Genomic DNA, 25,137 nt, shown 5'->3' with positions numbered 1-25,137 from the left:
AACGAGAGTTAAACCTCTATCACTTGGAAAATAAACACAATATTTTCATTACATCTATACCGTTGAGGTACAATAAATCCATTCTAGTATACAAATAAAAATATTAACTAAAAGTTTTATGATAATACCAATAAATAAGCGACTTACCTGTAGGGACAGATTTAGAGGGTTCCCGGGGTGACTGGTGAACCCATCTAGTTTTTGCAGTATAATGTAAATTTTTGGGAAATTTTCCGACATAATGTAAATTTTTCTGTATACTGCCCCTAAAATCAAATCATCCGTACTACTCTTAAAATTTTGTCAAGCGTCCAAAGTACTGCTTACTTGTGTTTAATAAGATTCTTTTATTTCTTTCTTCCGTACTTTCATTCCTCGGCATCAAAATCATTTTTTTTCTCCATTTTTTAAGAAGAAAACTAGAATCCAGGAAAAAGGGGGTTCACTACCAAAATTAACTAAAAGCAAATATGTACCGACATCTTGCTCGATTCATGCTTATTTTACAATGCAAAGATAAGTTTAAACAAACTCTAACTTAATCAGATAGTTGAAGGATAATATAAGATATACGTGGAATCTAATATTGTTTTTTCAAAATAGTTTTTAATAAGAAATGAGAACCTATATGAAGATATAAAGATCATGTAGCACGGATACGTACATTATATAACATTCTATAATACAATACGCATCTATAATTAACCCAAACAAATAAACACCAAACTACAAATTACATGAAATTAACAACACTTATTTTGAAGCACCAAAAAAAAAAAAAAAAAAAAAAGCCAAAAGAAAGAAAACGTTATATAAACCCACAAACCCATTTGCGTAACCTTTTCCATTTGCATTTGCATTTGCATATGATATAAGTAATCGCACTCATACCTGAGCCGCGACCTCGCAATCAAGTAACAAATGCTCTTCCTTTTTCTTTTCCGTTTCATTTTCCTCTCTTTTCTTCCTCACTCTTTTGATGATGCCCCGGGATTTTATCTTTTATTTTCTCAAAAATACCCTTTTTCTCCTTATGCTCACCTTCATGGGCGTGTGCCCCCACCGCAGGTGATGGTGGATGAGCAGCATGCACCTCCTCCGCCTTCTTGTGGTGGCCGGGAAGTTTCTCCTTGATCTTTTCGATTGGGCTGTCATGGAGTTTGTCTTTGATCTTTTCGATGATACCCTTTTTCTCCTTTGATTGGACAACATGAGTTTCATCGCCTCTCTGGATTGGTACAGACGTCTTGTCCTGGTGATCACTTTTGATCTTTTCGATGAAACCCTTTTTCTCCGTTGATTGGACAACATGAGTTTCTTCTTCGTATTTCTGCATTGGTACAGATGTCTTGTGCTGGATCACATTTGACTGTAAAGAAATTTCACCAAAGAAAACATATTTTTAGTTATACCATCATAATGAGATGGATTATGTCAAAAATTCTACTTTACCATTTGATCAGATAATCCATTTTAATGAACTGAATGATCCAAAAGTTATAGTGATTATGTAATGGAGACTGAAAACTTACACTACTGGAATTCGTATGACCCTGTATAAAGTCGAGCAAATCCTGCTTTAACTTCTCGGATTTAACCTTCAGAACTTGCTGTTCGTCATCAAACTTTGTCTCTTCTTCTTTGTTGCCGAAAATATAAAACATTCCACGATCCGACTGCTCGATGGTCTCATGCCCGACCTCCACGACAGTGGTTGTTTCAACGTAGGTTGTGGGTGTGGTGTGATAAACTACTTCTTTAGACATGATGAAAAATCAAAATTGAAATGAGCAAGAGTGGATCGCTTGTTTTTTTGGATGAGATTAGAAAGATGTTATAGTGAGATTGTAGAATTTGTGACAGGATTGACTTTAAGCATGCAACACGTAGTTGACGTGATTAAGTTACAAGTAGGCGACAGATTTTTTGATAAGATCAGTTAACTTTTTCCTCATTTAATGTGTTTAATAACTAAAATAATTAAGAAAACATATTATATGATGAAGTGACTATCTTTCAAATATGTACCACGAGTTAATTATCAATTTCATGAAACGTATTTTCTTGCAAAATTGGTTTATAAGTGATCCTCACAAAAAATTTATATAAAATTACTCTTTGACTTTTTTTTTTCTTAGTTAGATTTCTATGGTATGATAAAGTGGTAAAACAATTTTATAACAAAAAGTATTTACCGAAATCAATAATGGTTTTATGATAAATTTTCAAAAACTGATTATAAACTTCATTTCAAACCATAAGCAATCTTCATGTTTTTCTTAATTATTTTAAGACTAAATTGCAGATATGCTCACTGTGTTCGTTATATCCCTTCCTCGTGGTTACATTCTGTTACACTATCCCCCCCCCCCCCCCCCCCAAAAAAAAAAAAAAAAAAAAAAAAAAACAAAAAAAAAAAAACAAAAACAAAATACTGTTGTAAGTTTTATTGTTAAAATCATGTAAAATATCATATTACCCATTTCTACTTTTTATTTTTTGTTTGTAAAAACCAAGAATATATAAAACAAAAATAAAAACTCAGCCCCATGAACACTTTCTTATAATTTGTGTTCTTTAACGATGGTTTTGTGATTTCAAAATATTCACTACAACATTAAAACCCTATGGTGACGACAAATTCGGACCCTATACCGACGACTTGTCGTCGGCGTAGTCGTGTCGGCATAGGTCAATAGAGTCGTCGATGTTGTCGCGATAGCTTCACCTATTCCGACGACAAGTCGTCGGGATAGATTTTTTCAATCATATTTTCGGGGTTAAAAAATAAAGTTTTATTAATTACCAATAGCGACGACTTGTCGTCGGCACACCTATAGTGACGACTTGTCATCACCATATGTTTAATCTATTACAATGACTTGTTGTCGCTATAGGTTTTTAACATGAGCCAATGACATAGCTATAGCGACGACTTGTCGTCGGGATAGGCACTGTTTGTTTGTTTGTTTTTTCAGTTTTACAGATTTAGTATATTACTATTCCTGCATTTTTAACAAATCCAAAACACATTCCAACATATATCAATTAAAATGCATTAACTAAGTACCATTGTTCAAATTCAAAACATCAAATTGAAGTTCAAATTGAAGTTCAGTAGTTAACTAACATTGTTTAAATCACTAAAAAAAACATCAAACATCATTATCATAATCATATCCTTCTTCTTCTCCTTCTTCTTCCATCCTTTCGGCAACTTGTTGAGAGGTATTTGCTTGTGTGTTAGAGTTGAATAGAAAGTTAGGAAATGGAGGTGGTTGGAAGCCCGTAATACATGCCGCCAATGATGCATTATATTGTTGCAAGTATTCTTGCATTTGTTGTGCATCAAATTGGGATTGAGATTGGGGTTGAGATTGAGACGATTTTGAAGTGGAACATCGTTCATTTGGAATTAAACCGAAGTTGGCGGTTAGTCTCCTACCCACCCCGCAAGTATGCACGCGTCTCGTCCTAAGGGCACGTTGTAAACATTCTTCCTCGTCTACTATTCCGCCTTCCCCAACCTCGCTTTGCATTTTCTCATATTCTTCTTGAATTTTTTCCTAAAATAAAGAAAACAATAAACATACGTTAATTAAAACAAACAACTAAACTTAAACATTAAAATAATAATAATATTCCTTAAACAAAAAACTATAATTAATAATAATAATATATTTAAACAACACATTCATTTCGTTTATCACTTACTCAATCTTCTTGTGCTCGACTCGTACACCAACCCGAACCTTCTTTGTAGCGCATTTGTCTCCAACCCTCAATATGTTGCGGCTTCATTCCCATTTTTTCCTATAATAAGTGAAATCAATAAATATATTTATACAAATGTTAATAACACTTTTAACTAATACTATAATATTTTATTACCTCTAAATAACGTCGTTGAGCATAGGGTCTACATTCGTGAGCACTTGTGTGCGGAAGTTTCGACCTACAAATTTTATTTTTGTCCGACGTGTGTTTGTATTCATCGGTCAAAAATAACAAATCAATCATTTTGTTCCAAGCTTCGGCAGACCAATCAGTCGGTGGACATCTTCTTGCCCTTTCCACATCATGATATCCACCAACTCTATCAAAATGGTTTTTCATATCATGCTTGCGGTCTCGATAACCTCTTTGCATGTCTGCTTGGATACCCGCTCGAAGGGGTTCCCACAAGTCTGTGCCCCGGTACCTATTTAGATCAAAATAAGTCTACAAAAGGAAAAACATATTTGATTAGTAAAAAAATATTTAATAAGTGTAAAATTCAATACATATAAAATATATTGTATACTTACTTCTAGCTCGGGATATAAATCATTTTTGTAATCGATAGGAACACGATGCCAAGTATGATAATGCAACGGTACCTTTGATCCCACCAGATTTGAGATCAGTCTGACAAAAATTTGCGTGTTGTCCCCCACAAATCGGTACGTCCGCTCGGAGATATCAATATTCAAATCCAAAGGCTTACACTTGTTGTTTTTATACTATTTGTTTAACAAATATTATAAAGCTAATTATAAATAAGCAACATTTGAAAATTTAACAAATATTATAAACATTCAGAATATATAATAAAGCTAATTATAAATAAGCAGTATTTGAAAATTTAACAAATATTATAAGGAATCAGGATATATAATAACTACGACATAGCGTCAATCAGATTCATCACTAGAATAATATATATGTACAACATCATCATCACTGTCATATTTTTCATTATTTATTTCTTCATCTGAAGAGTACGTGTCACCATTGTCATTGTCATCGTTAATGAAATCGTCATCGTTTATAGTAGGAGCAACATTCCTCCTAGCAACCACACTTGATTCACCAACTTCACCTAAAGTCTTCTGCATAGGCAAGGTGCCTAAGTCGAAAACCAAGGTAAAATCAGTTGATTGAGTGTCATTCACAACATCTATCTCATTCACAACATCGATACTTAGATGATTCCAAAGTTTCCAATGATGAACCTCTTCCACAACTCTCCAATTATCATTTTTAGTAGGATCTTGGAGATAAAATACTTGTTTTGCTTGTGTGGCTAAGATGTATTGTTGATCATCATACCACATTTTACTGACATACCATTCATGACTAGTATCAATAAGAACCATATTATTTATAGTTTGTAAACATCCATTACGTAATGACACATTGAACCATTTACCACGAAAGAGTACAACTGATTTATCATATAAATAATGCAACTCTATAATCTCCTCTAATTGACCATACAATGGTGTACCGTCTTCTCCGAATGTAACAACTCCACTATTTTGAGTAGTGCGTCGGAGATCACGGCTATTCGCTACAAATCGAACACCATTTACTATGCACGCAGTGTAAGAATATGCATGCAACGGACCATATGCCAACGCTTTTAATTCATCAGTACAGTCCAAAGGCATATCTTTTTGGAGACGATAAATCTATAAGGAAATATAAGATTGTATGTTTAAGTAATAAATTAGTTTTACATTATAAATATATAACATACTTACCCTTTCTTTGAACCATGAAGGAAATTCCATTTTGAAATCACTTTCAGGCAATTCGGATTTGAATTCACTGAATATGGTACAAAATAATTAGAATAGTTAAAATATATTATAACACTATGGAAAATGTAGTTAATAGAGCAGAAGCTTACGATTTGTAGCTTCTCATCTCATCCTCATCGCAATTGTTTAGCACAAACCAATGCAATGATTTTTGGCCTCTTTACAAAGTTCAACGATTTTCTTAGCCGGCATTGGTCAACATTGTGATGAGAACACAGAAAATTGCCTTTTTGGAAGGTCCGGATCATCATTTCTATCAACACGGTTGAATTTAGTTTGTATACCCTCAAGATACATAGAGCTGAATGTCAAAGCTTCGTCTGCAACATAACCCTTTGCTATTGAACCTTCTGGTTTGGCTTTGTTTCTGACATAATTTTTAAGTTTTTTCATATATCTTTCAAAATGATACATCCATCTCATGTGTACAGGCCCTCCAAGAATGGCTTCATCAGGTAAATGAAGAATAAGATGAATCATTATGTCGAAAAATATTGGAGGATATATCAACTCAAGATTGCATAAGATCTTCACAACTTCTGTTTTGGCATTTCTCATGTCGTTAACATCCAATGACCGTGCATAAATTTTTTTAAAGAATGTACACAGTTCAATGATTGTTCTTGAAACATTTGGTGGGAGAAATGCTCGAACCCCTGTAGGTAACAATCATTGCATGAGGACGTGATGATCGTGAGACTTCAACCCAACCAAATTTGATTCAGTATCATTAACTTTCTTCTTAAAGTTCGATCCAAAACCATCGGGTTGTCTCACTCCTTTAATGAATTGATAGAAACATTGTCGATCAATTGGTTTGAAAGAGTAAGAAGCCTGTGGGAGTATTTCTTTCTTCTTGTTTTCTTCCTTGTTGTGTTTCTTTATCTTCTTGATTTTCTCCTTTAGCCATTGATCTGGTCTAATGCCCATAATTTTCAAGTCAATTCTTGCTTCTTTTTTGTCTTTGCTTCTACCCTTCATCAATGCAGTATTCAACACACTCTCATTCACATTTTTTGAAACATGCATAACATTGAAATTGTGTTTTAGGTCGAGGGAAGACCAATACTCAAGCTCAAAGAAGATACTTTGTTTCGTCCAATTTAACTCTCTCTTTTTTCTTTCACCATCGCGCTTTCTTTTTTTGCCCCCATAATCAGGATGTTTCCCTGGAATTTGATCAGAGAGACAATTTACTTGCTTTAATATAGTTGCATTACTGAATCGTCTAGGATGCGGTCTTGTCTCAGGTTGTCCATCAAAGAATAGACTATCCCTCCAACTATGTTTTATATTCAAGAATCATCTGTGACCAACATAAGACATCTTGTTGTTCACATAAATGGAAGATGTGTCTTCGTTACAAGTAGGACATGCTAAATAACCTTGACCACTCCAACCAGACAGACTGCTACGCGCTGGAAATCATTGATAGTCCATAACAACATCGCACGCATATTGAATATAGTGTTGGTTGATGCATCTCTCGTTTGGACTCCTTCAGCCCACAACATTTTCAACTCATCTACTAAAGACCTCAAGTAAACATCAATGTCCTTTGCGGGTGATCTAGGGCCACGAATTAAAAAAGTTAGCATGAAAGAAGACTCATTCATACATATCCATGGTGGTGTATTATAGGTAGTCAATATAAGCAGCCAAATACTATAATTGTTATTAAAGTTGCCGAATGGATTAAAGCCATCAGCAGTAAACCTAGACGAACATTTCTAGGTTCTTTGGCAAACTCTCGGTATCTCTTATCAAATTCTTGCCATGACTTCCCATCCACTAGATGATACATCATACTATCCGTTGATCTTCCGGTATTATGACAAATCAAATCTTTAGCTGTGAATCTAGAACTATACATCCGTCGAAGTCTTGGAGTCAAAGGAAAGTACCGCAACACTTTTTGTGGTACTCGCTTCCCCTTTGTGGTTGTGTCCACCCATTTACTCTCGTTACAAATTGGGCAATTCTGCATGGAATCATTCTCCTTCCAAAACAAAGCACAGTCATATTTGCAAGCATGGATGGACTCATATCCTAACCCTATCTTTCTCAACTTTTTCTTAGCTTCATAGTGTGAAGTTGGAATCTTGCTCTTCGGGAAAGCAACTCTTAGCAACTCTACAAGTTGGTCAAATGAACTATTTGTCCATTTATTGATCACTTTAATATGCAACAACTTCGCTAAAAAGTTTAAAGAAGACATCTCACAATCAGGGTATAACTTGGTATTGAGCTCCTCAAACAAAGCATCAAATTTTGGGTCCATGCCTCGTCCTTCATCATCTGTATTTTATTTATTTATATTTTGTTCCGCCATAACATCATCAATTACATCAAACATCTCATTAGTTGTTGAAATGTTTATTGGAGTCGAATTGTAGCATAAATCCGAAACAGGACGCTTCTCACCGTGATAAGTCCATACAGTATACGATTTTAGAAACCCACGGTGGTGTATGTGGCCATAAACCGTACTTAACAACTGTCTATACATATTCACACACTTTACGCATGGACAACGCACTTTGTCTTCAAAGTCAACATGTTTCCTGACAATCTCCATAAAGTTTTTAAGACCTTCCAAGAATTTGGGGACGTTTGATTTTCACGAATCCAACTTTTATCGACTGTCATTACTGTTTCATTATTAAAAAAAACATTGTATACATAGTTAAATTGTATGACTTTTTGTTTGAGAAAAAAACGGACGGGATGGATAGATATTGACAAGTATATAAAGAAACAAATACTCTGGATGTAGAAATCGGACGGAATTGATAGAGTATTCACAATGGTAGACTTCTAAACACATTTTATAGCAATGTACTTTTGTTAGTTTGTTTAAAACATTCTATTTTTCACTTCTCTTTCGTATTTTTAGTATATATACATTTTTTTTTCAATTACAAAATTATACTTTTAATAATTTTTTGTTTTATTATAGCACCGTACTTTTAATATCAAGGTAGTTTTATTATTTTGTTTTATGTTATAACTATCAAATAGAAATTAAAATAAAATACTTTAATAAACAAGCTAAAAAAAGTATGTTGTGTTATGAAATATTAGTTTGTGAATGACCATTGGATTCTCCATTTCTCCCGTAACTCTCCATCATTATTTAGCATTAGTAACAACCATTTCAATGTGTTTTATGAATGTAATAATACACCATCATAATGTGCATTCATATTATAGCTCGTCTTTCATCTAATTTGGATAGTATAAATAGTGAGCCATATGTATTAGGCACTTGATGAATTCATCACAAGTATTGGAATAAATGTTCTCTCTACTCTTATGTCTTTCTTTACTTTATAATTTATCTTGTTATTTGATCATATTTTATAACACGTTATCAACACGACTCTACCATATAGCTAACTCCTTATTGTTCTTGTCATTTTCAGGTATGTATTTTTTATAATTTTACATGCCAATGCTTGCAACATATTTTATGGAATTTCTTAACTAACAATTCCTTAACATACAAGTCTTTATTTTGATTTCTATTTTCATTATGGAAAACCATGCTATAGAAAACTTTCTCTAGTTTTCATACTACTAACATGCACCTGCAGTAGCAATATCATGAGAAAGGTTTAAAATAAATATGAATTAATCTCATGTCTTCTTGTGGCTAAACAAAACAAGAGTTATTGATGAAAAATCACCAATCAATCCCGACTGGTTCTAGTGCATTCCCTGAAGTGAATGCAACATCATATAATCATAATAGTCATGGGTCTAACCGACGTTGTGGAGGTTATTACGATTATCATAAAAATAACAAGATTAGAAGTAACCACCAGAAGTTGGAAAATAAAAAAAATCCACATCTTAATGATAAAGTGGTCAAGGCAAAAAAAAAAGGTTGAAAATGTTTGTCATTAATGTTGAATGACCGATCATTTGTCTTGTACATGTCGCTTGCCAAATCATTTTGTTGATATTTATCAAACTTATCTAAAATCTAAAGAAAAATAAAATATCAAAACAAATATTATTCAAAGTGATATTCATGAAGATCAACCAGAAATGACAGATTTGGATATTGCCGATTTTCTTGTCTACCCAGAAGGGACACGTGGTGATATGAATGGTGATTGGAGAATAATGTGTAGTTTTGTTTCATGACATTTATTATGTTTTTATGTCATATTCGTTTCATGAGAAATGATGTCGTCACAATCTTCCCAAAATAATAAAATATGACTTTATTCCTCTAAGTCGAATGTTTCTTGTGTTTTATTTATTTATTGAAGAGAAATATGGATATTCACAAAAGAAATGAGGAAGATATATGTCTTGCAGACAGTGCAACAACACATAGCATTTTTAATAATGAAAAATATTTAGCTTACTTATCAATTGGAGAAGCAAATGTTAATACAATAACGGGTAGTGCAAAAATGATCGAAGGCTCCGGAAGAGCGAATATCATATTACCACAAGGGACAATAATTACAATTGGAGATGCATTATTTTCATCAAAACACCAAGAAATTTATTAAGTTTTAAGGATATTCGGTCCAACGGATATCATGTTGAAACAACCAATGATGGTGATAAAGAGTATCTCAATATTACGAAAATGATATCGGGTAAGAAAAGTCTTTTGGAAATATTACCCGTATTGTCCTCCGGATTGTATTATACAAATATTAGAATGATTGAATCTCATGCTATTGAAAATAAAAGGTATGATAACATCTACAAAGTTTGGCATGACCGGTTGGGCCATCCCGGATCAGTTATGATGCGCAAAATAATTGAAAGTTCAAGTGGACATTCCTTGAAAAACCAGAAGATTTTTCAAGCTAATCAATTGTCTTGTGTTGCATGTTCTCAAGGAAAATTAATTTCCCGTCCATCATTGAATAAAGTTAGGTATGAAAGTCCTAGTTTTTTAGAAAGAATTCAAGGGGATATATGTGGACCAATTCATCCACCATGTGGACCATTTAGATATTTTATGGTCTTAATTGACGCGTCAACTAGATGGTCACATGTGTGATTATTATCTAGCCGTAATCTCGCTTTTGCAAGATTACTAGCACAAATAATCCGCCTAAGGGCACATTTTCCCGATTACCCAATTAAGAAAAATCGACTTGACAATGCTGGAGAATTTACATCACAAGCTTTTAATGACTATTGCATGTCGATTGGGATAACTATTGAACATCCTGTTGCATATGTTCATACACAAAATGGTTTAGCTGAGTCGTTAATCAAACGCATTCAATTAATTGCAAGACCATTACTAATGCATTCTAAACTTCCTACATCGACATGGGGACATGGAATTTTACATGCGGCATCACTTATACGCATCAGGCCAACTAGTTATCATAAGTTCTCCCTTATTCAACTGGTTTGCGGCCATGTACCAAATATTTCCCATCTAAGGACGTTCGGATGTGCAATTTATGTACCCATTTCTCCACCTCACCGCACAAAAATGGGTCCTCAAAGAAGAATTGGAATTTATGTTGGATACGAATCTCCATCTATAGTAAAATATTTAGAACCATCAACTGAAGATTTATTTACAGCTAGATTTGACGATTGTCATTTTGATGAATCAGTTTTTCCAACATTAGGGGGAGAAATAAAGAAGCTGGAGAATAAAATCTCTTGGAATGAATTATCACTTTCAGTGTTAGATCCTCATTCAAGTCAATGTGAGCTTGAAATAAAAAAGATAATTCCTTTACGAAATGTAGCAAATCAATTACCAAAAGCATTTACTGACCCTAAGTGGATAATAAAGTCTCATGTACCAGCTATACTTACTCAAGTTAGAATTGATATCCCAAAAGGAAGAAAAAAAACTGCAAATGAATCTTAGGCACGCCTGAAGCGTGGAAGATCAGCCGGTTCCAAAGATAAAAATCCTTGAAAATGAAATGAAGCAAATACAATTGATGGTCCAAAAGAGAAAACAGAATCTCTTGAAAAGATTAATGAAGCTCTAGAAGAGCCTAATGACATAACAAAAGAAAATAAGGTACCTGAAAAAAAAAATGAAAATGACAAGATCTCAATAAATTATGTCATGAAAAGAATAAGATGGAACCGAAATAAGATAGATGTCGATGATAATTTTTCATATCATGTTCCGCGCGCGATTATAAAGAAAATGAGGATCTTGAACCTAAATCTATTGAGTAATGTATGAATAGAAAATATTGGCCAAAATGTAAAGATGCAATCAACAAAGAGCTTAATTCTCTTACTCAACGAAAAGTTTTCGGACCTGTAGTCCATACACCAAACGGAGTAAGACTAGTGGGACACAAATGAGTATTTGTGCACAAAAGAAACGAGAAGAATGAAGTTGTGAGATATAAAGCAAGACTTGTGGCACAAGGTTTTACCCAAATGCCCGGAATTGATTATGAAGAAACATACTCTCCTGTGATTGATGGAATTACATTCCGTTATCTAATAAGTCTGGCAACACATGAAAAATTGGAGATGCGATGATGGATGTAGTTACCGCCTATTTATATGGTTCACTTGAGAATGATATTTATATGAAAATCCCAGAAGGGTTTAAGGTGCCAGAAGCACAAACTCCTAATTCACGTGAAGTATATTTGGTAAAATTAAATAAATCTTTATATGGATTGAAACAATCTGCCCGTATGTGGTTCAATTGTTTAAGTACATTTCTTTTAAAAGAGGGCTATAAAAATGATCCATTAAGCCCATATGTATTTATAAAAAGATCCGGATCAGAATTTGTGATAATTGTTGTTTACGTAAATGATTTGAACATAATTAGAACTCCTGGAGAATTGGAAAATGTCACTTCTTGTTTGAAAGAAAATTTTGAAATGAAAGATCTTGGTAAAACGAAATTTTGTTTGGGTCTTCAAATTGAGCACTCCAAAAATGGAGTTTTTGTACATCAATCTAGTTATCTAGAAAAGGTGCTTAAAAAGTTTTACATGGATAACTCACATCCATTGAGTACCCCGATGGTAGTAAGGTATTTAGATGCCAAAAAGGACCAGTTTCGGCCTTGTGAAAAACATGAAACACTTTTTGGTCCCGAAGTACCATATCTTAGTGCTATTGGTGCACTGATGTATCTTGCTAATAATACGAGACCTGATATATCTTTTGCTAAAGGACCAGTTTCGGCCTTGTGAAAAACATGAAAAACTTCTTGGTCCCGAAGTACCATATCTTAGTGCTATTGGTGCACTGATGTATCTTGCTAATAATACGAGACCTGATATATCTTTTGCTGTAAATTTATTAGCAAGATATAGTTCTTGGCCAACAAGAAGACATTGGAATGGAGTCAAACATATTCTTCGATATCTTCGAGGTACAATGGATATGGGCTTATATTATTCAAATTCATCAAATGCGGAGTTAATTGGTTATGTAGATGCTGGATATTTGTCTGATCCACACAAAGCTCGATCCCAAACAGGTTATTTATTCACTTGTGGAGGTACCGCAATCTCTTGGCGTTATGTTAAACAAACTTTAGTTGCTTCTTCTTCTAACCATGCAAAGATTATAGCAATTCATGAGGCAAGCCGTGAATGTATTTGGTTAAGAAATTTAACTCATCACATTCGTGAGAGTTGTGGTCTAACTTCTAACAGGGAAGCTCCAACCATACTATATGAAGATAATGCGGCTTGTATAGCCCAATTCAAGGAAGGTTTTATCAAAGGAGACAGAACCAAACATATATCACCAAAGTTTTTTTTTTTACTCATGATCTTCAAAAAGAGCGTGGCATCAACATCCAGAAAATTCAATCAAGTAACAACTTTGCAGATTTGTTCACTAAAGCGCTCCCTACATCCAAATTTGAAAACATGGTACGAAATATTGGAATGCGACGCTTTAAGGAAATCAAGTGATGTGATGATCAGGGGGAGTTGGAAACATATTGTACTCTTTTCCTTAGTTTTGTTTTTCCCACTGGGTTTTCTTAGCAAGGTTTTTAATGAGGCAATTGTTCCAAATATCTATTATTAATCATGTACTCTTTTTACTTAATAAATGGTTTTTCCCATGAGGTTTTACCTATTAAGGTTTTACGAGGCATGATACAATCGTCATTCAAGGGGGAGTGTTATGAAATATTAGTTTGTGAATGACCATTGGATTCTCCATTTCTCCCGTAACTCTCCATCATTATTTAGCATTAGTAACAACCATTTCAATGTGTTTTATGAATGTAATAATACACCATCATAATGTGCATTCATATTATAGCTCATCTTTCATCTTATTTGGATAGTATAAATAGTGAGCCATATGTATTAGGCACTTGATGAATTCATCACAAGTATTGGAATAAAAGTTCTCTCTACTCTTATGTCTTTCTTTACTTTATAATTTATCTTGTTATTTGATCATATTTTATAACATGTTGCTATTAATGACAAAACATTTTAACTTAAAAACTAAATACTTTATCACTTCATTCACTTCAACTAATAAAGTAAACAAATACAAAATATTTGATTTTATATAAACTTAAACTTAATTTTCTTTTTGAAAAGTTCATAATTGCAAAACATTTCACAATAATACCAAATCTTTGATTTTATATTAAACCTAAACAAGTAAATTAACATTGTATATATACAATTTCAATTTCATATGTACCTAAACAAATTTCAATTTCGTATAATATTTTAAACACAATTTTAATTTCATACAACAATGAACAACTAAATTAACATTTTATACAAATATACAACTTCAATTTCACATCAACCTAAACAAATAAACATACATATACTAAACAAACAATACAATCATATACATAGCAAACAAACAGCACAATCAAACACATACCAAACAAACAATCCCGTTGTCATACAATGATTCCAATTTCATATAAACTTATACATATATACAATCACAATATCAAAAAAAAATTATAAATAAAAATACTAACCTGTTTTTTTCTTTTTGCTGTGATGGCAGGATTCCAATTGTCAACTTTGATGGGTATCCTTGGGTGGTGGCTGGTGGTCACCAAAAATACACCAAATCAAAAAAAAATACACTTAACAATGTTAAGGTTGATTTTCGTATGTGAAGTCATTCAGATAATGTGCCTTTGACATAACGCAATATTCGCTTTATAGCTTCCCAATGAACATTGGTAGATTTGGAAAGGTATTGACATACCTTATTAACAGGAAAAGAGATATCCAGTCTTGTTAGTGTAAGATACTGTAAACCGCCCACCATACTTCTATATTTGAAAGTTTCTTCATCATTAAGAGTTGTTCCAAAATTCCAAGCAAGCTTTTCTATGAATAGCATTGGGGTTGAAACACTATTACGATTCTCCATATTAGCATGAAGAAGCAAATAGGAAGCGTACTTGTGCAACATTTAAGGTGATTCCCCTTGAATTATACATTTACGGTGATTCCCCTTGAATTATGAACAACTTCAATCCCCAAAAAGTATTTAAGCCGACCAAGGTCTTTAATGGGAAAAGAAGAGGATAGAGCATGAATTAACTTATCAAAAGCTTGTTGCGAGGAACCAACAATAACAATGTCGTCAGCATAAACAAGCATATAAATAGTGACAATATTAATGTGAAGCATAAAAAGAGACGTGTCGGCTTTCGAGGAACAAAATCCAAGATGATGCAATTTATCACTTAGTCGAGAAAACCAAGAACGTGGCGATTGTTTGAGCCCATAAAGTGCCTTTTGATGTTTGCAGACATACATTGGATTTCGAGAGTCTTCAAAATCGGGAGGTTGCTGCATATAGACCTCCTCGTCCAGAAAACCGTGTAGAAAAGCATTATTGACATTAATTTGTCGAAGATGTCAACCATAAGAAATAGCCAAGGAGAGAACTAATCTAATGGTTGCAGGTTTCACAACAGGACTGAAAGTATCCTCATAATCCACACCATATTGTTGTGTGGAACCACGAGCCACCAATCGGGCCATGTATTTATCAATAAAGTCATACAGGTTCTGCATGAGTTTAAACACCCATTTACTCCCAGCAATATTGACACCAGTAGGATGAGGCACAAGCATCCATGTATTATTTTTCCCAAAAGGCATCGAATTCAGACTCCATGGCATCTCGCCAGGCCGGATTAGCTAAGGCCAGTTGATAAGACGTGGGAGTAGTGACAATAGCAAAAGCTCGTTTGGTGGGATCATAGTGGATAGTGTCATGGTGAACTGTTTAGGAAACATTTTGCCAGCATGTGCTTGAGTCCGAATGCTAGAGAGATTGAACCACAACAGGTGATGATGTCGATGGTGTAAATGGAGCAGGTATGTCATGAATCGGAATAGATGCAACTAGTACCATTGGCGTGTGAACTGGAGCAGGAGTGCTTTGTTTAGGATTGTATTGATGCACCGATGGTAGTGGTGCCAATGATGGCACTGATGGAAGAGATGTTGTAGCTGCATGAGAATTATTAGGTAGCAGAAGAGATAAGTCATAGTTTCGCATATCATCATTGATAATTGCCAGTTTTGTTTTGGAAAAATAGATGACTTTAAATATGTGAGGTGGTGTGGCTGAACGCTTTGTTTTTGCAAACGGAAAACGCGATTCATCAAAAATAACATCTCGAGATATATATATATATATATATATATATATATATATATATGTGTGTGTGTGTGTGTGTGTGTGTGTATGTGTGTGTGTGTGTGTGACCGGTAGATTTATCTAAACACTTTTAGCCCTTGTAAATGGAACTATAACCAATCAAAACACACAATTTAGACTGAAAAGCGAGTTTGTGAGTATTGTATTTTCGAAGACTTGGCCAAAAAGCACAACCAAAAACACAAAGAAATGAGTAATCTGGATTTATATTTAAGAGACGTGTTATGGGTGTAGTATTGAATGTGGTACGACTGGGCATACGATTTATGAGATAGCACGCGGTTAGAAAAGCCTCATCCTAAAAACGAAGAGGAAGGGATGATTGTGCAAGAAGGGCTAAACCAGTTTCAACTATATGATGATGTTTGCGTTCAACTATTCCGTTCTGTTGAGATTTGTGGGGACAAGACACACGATGAGCAATTCCATTTATTTGAAAATATTTGTGAAGTCTTTGATACTCCCCACCCCAATCAGATTGAACACTAATAATTTTTGCATTCAAGAGTCGTTCAACATAATGTTGAAACACATAAAATACTTGTTCAACATCATATTTGTGTTTAATAAGATAAATCTAAGTGTATCTACTAAATTCATCCACAAAACTAACATAATATTTAAAACCTCCACTAGACACTTGAGCAGGTCCCCAAACATCAGTATGGACAAGCTCGAGATGAGAAGACGTGACACGAACATAACTATCATAAGAAAGTTGATGACTTTTTGAACGTTGACATGCATCACAAATAGACGACTCACTATTAAAAGAACGACATGATTTATTAGAATTTAAAATTGTCTTGACAATTGTTAAACTAGGGTGACCGAAACGTTGATGCCACTGCGATATGGAGACCTTGACACTTGAAAAAGCATGATGAGATTAACTACTGGAGTGACTGACAGGCACATGATATAGACCTCCTTTGCTTCTATCGAGTAGAAGTGTTTTCTTTGTGGCAATGTCCTTAAGAAAGAAAGTATTAGGATAAAGCTCAATGAACACATTATTATCATAAACAAGTCTTTGGGCAGATAAGAGATGTTTATTAATGTGAGGGACATGTAAGATGATTGTAAGCGCAAGAGGTGGACCTAAACCCGAAATTATAGAATGACCAATATGTAAAACAGACAAACCTGCACCATTTGCAACTTGGACTTGGTCTTTTCCGTGGTAGTGATCTTGCACAATGCGACGATCAAGATTACTAGTCAAGTGATTAGTTGCTCCTGTATCGAGGTATCAACTAGTGTTGGGATTGTGACCTCCTAATGTCACATTGTTTTTACTATGATAATCTTCCGATTGGTAAGCATGGTTGAAGTGATTCCTGCAAATTAATGCAGTATGACCTGGTATCCCACAAACTTGACAACGTGGTCCACCACCACTATTTGGAACTTGGCCGCGATCTCATCCACAACCGGCTCTGCCATGGTAATTTCCTCGTTGGTGGCTATAAGAATTGTTGTAGCCATTATTATTAGTGTGGCTTTTTTTTATGTGTGTGTGTGTGGCGGGGGGGGGGGGGGGGCACTTTTGTTGTTTGATTCTTGGCGAGAGACATTATTAGCAGAAGATGAAAACTCAATTGTACTTCCCACTGCAGCAGCTTGGGCCTCATGAACGATTAGATATGAATAAAATTCAAGGAGAGTAACCTTACATTCGTTGCTAAGTACAGTAATTGTGGTGAACAGATCACCGTGACATACCTCTTCATCATTCATCGGTTGACCAATATTCACCGTTGTAATAGCGAAACCGGTCATTTTCTGGTAGTATTCGGTTGCACTCATGTCTCCCTTCTTCGTGGCTGAGAGTTGTGTCCGAATTTGAATTGAATTTCCTCTATGTTGTGCTGAGAACATTGTGTGGAGTGTTGTCCACAACTCTTTAGTTATGCCAATGCAACGGATTAGATGGGGAAGAACTTATTCAGTCATGAAGGATAAGAGACCTCCAATCACGGCTTGATCTAGAATTAACCAAGTTTCATAGTCTGGGTTGGGTGATTCTTTTGGAGGTTATGTAGTTTCTTTTCTAGCAGCAGCACCAGTTCCTGTGGTTATGGTAGCATGAGGTGGAGGTGTTGTGCCATTGAGATGGCCAAAAAGATGAACTCCTCGTAAAATAGGAATAACCTGTGCTTTCCATAACAAAAAATTGGTGCATGTTAATTTGCATGATATGGCAGTAGTAATGGTGGATGATTTTACAAGTGCAGACATTATAGAAGGAGAGAGATACTCTATGGAAAGAGACAAACATAATCGAATATGAGGTTAGGGTTTTGGAGTAGGTGGATCACGCTCAGATACTAAGTGAAGAATATAATTTGGCATGAATAACCCTTTCGGTATTGATCTCAATATATATAGGAAACAATTACAACTGTAAATCCTAAGATAAATGATCCTATCTATAGAGAAATATATATCTAATATTTGAAAATATTAGGCTATCGTTTCTTATCCTTAGGGTATCGATTCTTATCCTTTTTACAAAACACCCCCTGAATATTGATCGTTGTTCATTTTCATCTAACTTTGGATTTTTAAATTAGGGGAAATGAATAGAAGGAAAAAAAGAAAACAAAATGGAAAAAAAATGTTTAATTACATCTGTTTTCGAGTTTAAATAAATAAAAGAAAACAGAAAAAAAAAAATATGTTATCAAATTGAAAGGAAATAAAAGAAAATTAAATTACATAACAATCGTTTCTTTTTTACATAGCAATTCTTTCATTTGGCTCCCAAGAGACTATAATTATTGGTTCTTTAAGGAACCAATTTTTTAACAAGTTTTAAAGTTTATTCTTTATCGAAAAAGAAAACAAAAAATATTTAAATTCATAACTTAACATTGTGCATTAAATATATTTTCCGGATTCACGGTGTGAATCTAGATTCACAATGTGAATTTGATGAAAAAAAAAATTTATCGAATTTGATATCTTTGGAAAAATGATAAAAAAAGTTATGAATTTGTATATATTTAGTGTTTTTTTTTTTTTTTTTATAAAAAATAAGTTTTAAAAATTTTTAAAAAAATGATTCATTGATTAGTTATTGTTCTCTATTGAACCTCATATTATATATATATATATATATATATATATATATATATATATATATATATATATATATATATATATATATATATATATATATATATATATATATATATATATATATATATATATATATATATATATATATATATATACCTCAAAGAAATAAACTCTTCTTTGGATATTGGATTGAACCCAGCCGCCCTATTGTTTTGCCTTATTTAAAAGGTAAAGGCCCAAAATGATGATTTTTTTAGTTGTAAAATTGTCATGCTTTTAACAAAAATATTTATACTTGCATATTTATTGAAACTTTAAAATAATCATTACATACACACAATAAAGATAATCACAAAAATGACGAACGAAACAAAGGGTAAAACACAGAATGAACATCTTTTGAGGGGTGTCATAAAATAATTATTAATTTTGTGAAATGAATTTTGAGAAAATTACTTTTGATTTATAAAATTATTTTATAATATGGCGTAATGTTTTAAAGTTTGCCATGTTTTTATGATTTTTATTGTGAAATTCTTGTTATACATAAATTATTTCTTTTTTGCAGAAAAGAAAAAGTTTATTCTCTTTCATTTTTGAAAAGGGTTTATTATAGTGATGATTATTCATAAAGCAATTACGAAAATTAGACTAATTTCGTTAAGTCCATTTTAAAAAAGGTGTGCTTATTCCCTCATACTATCCATTTTAATCATTTTGTTATTAACCCTAATTCTAAACAAATGTACTATAAATTAACAAATTGATAATTAACTTGTGATACATATTTGAAAGTTAGCCGCTTCATCATATAATATGTTTTCTTAATCATTTTAGTTAGTAAACACATTAAATGAGGAAAAAGTTAACCGATCTTATCATAAAGTTTGCCGCCTACTTGTAACTTAATCACGTCAACTACGTGTTGCATAGCTAGTGAACATATCTGCAATTTAGTCTTAAAATAATTAAGAGAAACATGAAGATTGCTTATGGTTTGAAAATGTGTTATCATAGATCATTACTTATTAGACATTTAAACGCTTAACATTAACAAACAAACAAACAAAATAGACAAATAATATAATGTGATCAACATCTTTTGATTATGGAATACAAAACGATTAAAAAAAAAAAGACGAATAATATAATGTGATCAACATCTTTTGATTATGGAATACAAAACGATTAAAAAAAAGACGAATAATATAATGTGATCAACATCTTTTTTATTATGGAATGCAAATCATAAAGATGCATATGTGAGATATCAATGGTGACGCATAATGTCGATCAATCATGGTATAGTTTATGAGTACAAGTCATGACTTTTATAACCTCATATAACCATTTATGTGATTTGTTCAGACAATTTGGTGATCTTCAATCAAATCAAAGATAAATATAACCATATAATCCAACTTAATCAAATATTTGAAGTGTACAAACAAGCAAGATTCTATATGATACAATAATAATCATGAATAACAATAAATGAACTTTATATCTCAAATCACATTAAGAGCAAACAACAAATTTCAAAGCAAGCCAACCCACAAACACTTTTCTCTTTTGCTTCTGCAAAATATAATGCTTAATCACTCTCCTTCGGCTTTTCTTTTTCCTTTTCTTCATCACTCTTTGAATGATACCCTGGGATTTTCTCTTTTATTTTCTCAAAAATACCTTTTTTCTCCTTATGTTCACCTTCATCAGCATGCTCCTCCTCCTCCTTCTTATGGCCACCAGGAAGCTTCTCCTTGATCTTTTCAATGAAACCCTTCTTCTCCTCAGGTTTCGTGATCTTCTCCTTCAATGGCTTCTTCTTCTTCTTCTTCTTCTTCTCTCCGTTTTCATCACACTCTTCGTCACTCGACTGTTAACAATTTTCAACAAAGGAAACATTTTTTAGTATGGAAACATATCGTAATCAAACAGAGATCATGTCATTAAGTAAGCGATTTGATTCAAAAGTTAGAAATGGAGACAGAAAACTTACGCTACCGGAACTGCTATCGGATTTGTGAAGTTTCTCCTCCGGTTCCGGGTGAGAGACTTGAACTTTCTGTTCAAACTCCGATGAGATCGCGGCCTCTTCGCCTTTCTTCTCTTCGGCTTTCGTCCCAAAAATATCGAACAGTCCACGATCGGACTTCTCGACGACCTCTTCGCTGTACTCTTTTTTGTCAGACATGATGAAAGCTGAATCTGAATTAAGAATAAAAACTAAGTATGTGAAGGGAAATACTCTTTGATTGATTGGTTGTTCTTGGATGAAATAGAGAAATGAGATTGGTGTGATTGTAAGAATTGTGAGGGTGTTGAATTTATAGGGTCATGAGACACGTAGTTGACGCTATTAAGTTACAAGTAAGCTAGAGGATTCTTCAAATGTCGGTTTCATCTCTTCTTAGCTTTTCAAAAGTTAGAAATGATAATTATAAATTGACTCTTTATTGGATTACTAGTCTTCGCTGTGACACTTGAAAACAAAATGGTAAACGGGAAAGAGCTTATTATAAAAGTTTATTTGAATTTGAAAAATGAAAATTATAAATAAAAAAAATTAAAATTAAACATACGAAAAAAAATTAAAATTACGCACTTTATTGTGAAATTCGTTTACTAAACTGGTTAAATATAAAAAATATATATATATTAAATACGAAGATTTAAACTGTAATTTATTTGAAATTAAAATTGAAATTCAAAATTTAATATTAATATAGTTATTATGGTAAGTTTAATTTATGGAAACTAAATTAATGATATATTAGAAAAATAAAAATTAACGAAATGACAAGTGAAAAATAAATATCTCAAAATTATGATAAAATAGACGTGTTTGGCACGGAGTTTTTGGAAGCGTTTGATAGTTTTTATTTTTTAGCTTTTTACAAAACGCTTTAGTTTAAACAAAAAGTTTCGTTTGACAGTACGAGCGTTTAGCTTATAGTTTTAACAAAACGCTCCGATTTCTAAAAGCTACTTCATGTAGCTTTTAACAAAACGCTCCGAAACTTTTGAAATCAATTTCCATAATTACCCTTAAAAATATATTTATATATTTTTTTATTTTTAATCGATTGTCCTTTTATGTAATTTTATATATTTCAAAAGCTTCCAGCTACTTTTGCCAAACATTCATATAACAAATAAAAGTTACAGCTTTCCGCTACCAGCTAACCGCTACCCGTTTCCAGCTAACAGCTACTTTTACCAAACACGCCCAATGACATCTAGCCAATTGTGAGACCCGTGTACTAAACGAGTTAATTATAATAATACTAGTTTATAACCCGTGGGAACCACTGTTATAAAATTAATTCAATTTTCATAGCAAAAATTCATAGTTACTAATCAAATATTTTAAATAAATAATTTTAAATAAATTATTAATTTAGAGATATACCAAAAATTTAAAAGTTAGTTATAACGTCAAATTTAACTTATAATTAAAAAGTAATTGAAATTTGAAATTTGAAAATAATATAGTCATTATGGTAAATCTAATTCATGGAAACTAAATTAATGACACATTGGAAAAAAAAATGAAGTAAATGACAAGTGGAAAATACATATTTCAAAATTACGAAAAAATCTTATGTGACAAATTGAATGAGAAAATGACATGTGGCATAGTAGATCTTTATTTATTAGTATAGAGATTGTATCCTTCTTTAGTAACCAATTGAATGGGAAAACGACATGTGGGTGTCTTCTCCACATCCTTCTCTCTCACCATCACCTGATGATACCCTAACCTCAAGTCGATCTTAAAGAATCAAGATGCACCCTGCAACTGATTAAAGAGGTCGTCAATCCACGGAAGGGGATAATGGTTCTTCACCGTCGACTTGTTCAACTCCCAGTAATCAATGCACATTCGGTGTGAACCATCCTTCTTCTTGACGAACAGTATTGGCGCTCCTCACGGCGAACTGCTCGGCCTGATGAACTGCTTGACTAACAGCTCCTGAAGCTGAAAGGACAACTCCTGCATCTCGTGTGGTGCCAAGCGGTACGACGCATTGGCAATTGGAGCCGCACTGGCACTAGGTCAATCCTGAACTCAATCTGTCTCTCGGGAGGCACACCCGGGAACTCCTCAGGAAACACATCAATAAACTCCCTGACTGGCACCTCTGAAACTGAATTATGCTCCCCTACCCGTGTATCAACCACATAGGCAAGATAACCCATACTCCCATGTTGAATATACAACTGAGCCATGGCTGCCAAACAAAACCCAGATCCAACCCCGGTACCCTCTCCGTAGATGACCAATTATCCCCTACTTAGGGTTCGAACTATCACTCGCTGACCCTCGCAATCGATCATAGCACCAAACCTGCTCACCCAATCCATCCCCACTATTACGCATACATCCCCCCATAGGAATTGGGATCAAATCAATCGGATAAGGCACCCCGAAAATCTCCAAAATACAACCCCAATACACTCGGGATGCAGAAATCTCGTGTTTGTTGGCAATAGAAACTCGCAACGAACACTCCAAATAGCTAAGATTCGTATCAAAATCCCTACTAAAAGATCGAGACACAAAGGACCGACTCGCGCCCGAGTCAAATAACACAAAACGATGGAAAGAGTTCAATAAAAATGTACTTATTAGAAACATAAACATAAGCATACCATAAAATAATCGACAAAACAATAAATTGAAACATAACAGTAACGACATTTGGCACTGCCCTTTCCTCCTCTTCCGTGAGCTGAAAAGCGCAACCTCGAGCCCTCGGGGGCTCCGTTCTGCCCTGGCTCCCATCTATGATCTTCAGAGTAGCTGGCGTTGGAGCTTATGCTTGTCTAGTAGTAAGAAAAGGCCATTGGGCCTTCATATAGTCCACGTGGTCATAGTGATAGCAAGTCCTTGTGCTCGGAACTAGAGTCTACTGACGATGATCCTTGGCATAATGCTCTTCCTTGCCACATTTGTGGCAACCAAATGAAGATCGATAGATACCCTCATGAACCCTACCCCACTATCTACAAATGTGACCCTGCTGACCTCCGGACCACGAATCAGCGGGCTTGAACCACTTCGCCGCAGGCTGTGTCTGAACCGGCACCTGCCTACACTCTCTCACATGGAGCTCCATCTTGATATTCCGCCTCCTAGCGGCCTCCTACAACTCCACAAGTGTACCATAGTGTTGTTTGGATATGAACTGGTGGATATTCGTCTTGATCATGCTCAAGTACCGGGTCATCTGAGATTGCTCAGAAGCAGCAAACTCAGGACAAAACATAGCTCTCTCTGTAAATATCTTGGTGACCTCAGTCACCGACTCACTCCCCTACCTCAGATCCAAATGCTCCTGAGCTAGCCTCTCGTGCTCCACCAATAGAACATATCTCGAGCAGAACATCTCAGAGAACTACTCCCAAGTCACAACAACCCTCTGCTCCGGAGTGTACGATCTAGTCCCCAATCTCCACTAATCCTTCGCTCCAGACCGAAGAAGGTGAGGATACTCACCTCACAGTCTGAGGAATAGTTGAACAAGATATGGATCGAAATATCGACTCTACATGTCACATATTCAACGGTCAGAGACCAAGGCTCAACTATAGCTCAAAAATACCAAAAATACCCTTAAGTTAAACTTGATCAACCCATGTCAAGTCAAAGTCAAAGTCAACGAGTCAAGAAGTCCACTTGGTCCACTCGGCTGAGTACGCAGGGCGTACTCAGCTCCTATACTGGGCATACTCATGACTTGACTGGAGTCGGATTTTGACTGCGTATGTGCGGCGTATGTTGGGGTACACATAA

At 34.2% G+C, this 25,137-nt stretch overlaps 2 protein-coding genes across 2 annotated transcripts; both read right to left on the bottom strand.

Annotated features, from left to right (window-relative positions):
* Window positions 1–829: 829 nt before the first annotated feature.
* LOC145009091 (uncharacterized) lies at window positions 830–1,891 on the bottom strand. Its single transcript, XM_078967756.1, has 2 exons — window positions 1,533–1,891; window positions 830–1,369 (listed from the first exon to the last, which is right to left on the bottom strand). Exons 1-2 carry the CDS (start codon window positions 1,764–1,766, stop codon window positions 947–949), a joined length of 657 nt encoding a protein of 218 aa, XP_078823882.1. The 5' UTR covers window positions 1,767–1,891; the 3' UTR covers window positions 830–946.
* An 18,845-nt stretch (window positions 1,892–20,736) lies between these two features.
* On the bottom strand, window positions 20,737–21,652 carry LOC145009092 (dehydrin ERD14-like). The gene is made up of 2 exons (XM_078967757.1): window positions 21,337–21,652; window positions 20,737–21,213 (listed from the first exon to the last, which is right to left on the bottom strand). Exons 1-2 carry the CDS (start codon window positions 21,529–21,531, stop codon window positions 20,932–20,934), a joined length of 477 nt encoding a protein of 158 aa, XP_078823883.1. The 5' UTR covers window positions 21,532–21,652; the 3' UTR covers window positions 20,737–20,931.
* Between the last annotated feature and the right edge of the window lie 3,485 nt (window positions 21,653–25,137).

Source organism: Lactuca saligna, chromosome 8 (assembly GCF_052625555.1).
Source record: "Lactuca saligna cultivar CGN05327 chromosome 8, ASM5262555v1, whole genome shotgun sequence".
In the NCBI taxonomy this organism is placed as follows: domain Eukaryota; kingdom Viridiplantae; phylum Streptophyta; class Magnoliopsida; order Asterales; family Asteraceae; genus Lactuca; species Lactuca saligna.
The sequence above is the reverse complement of the archived record's forward strand: the minus strand, read 5'-3'. Positions and strand labels throughout refer to the sequence as shown.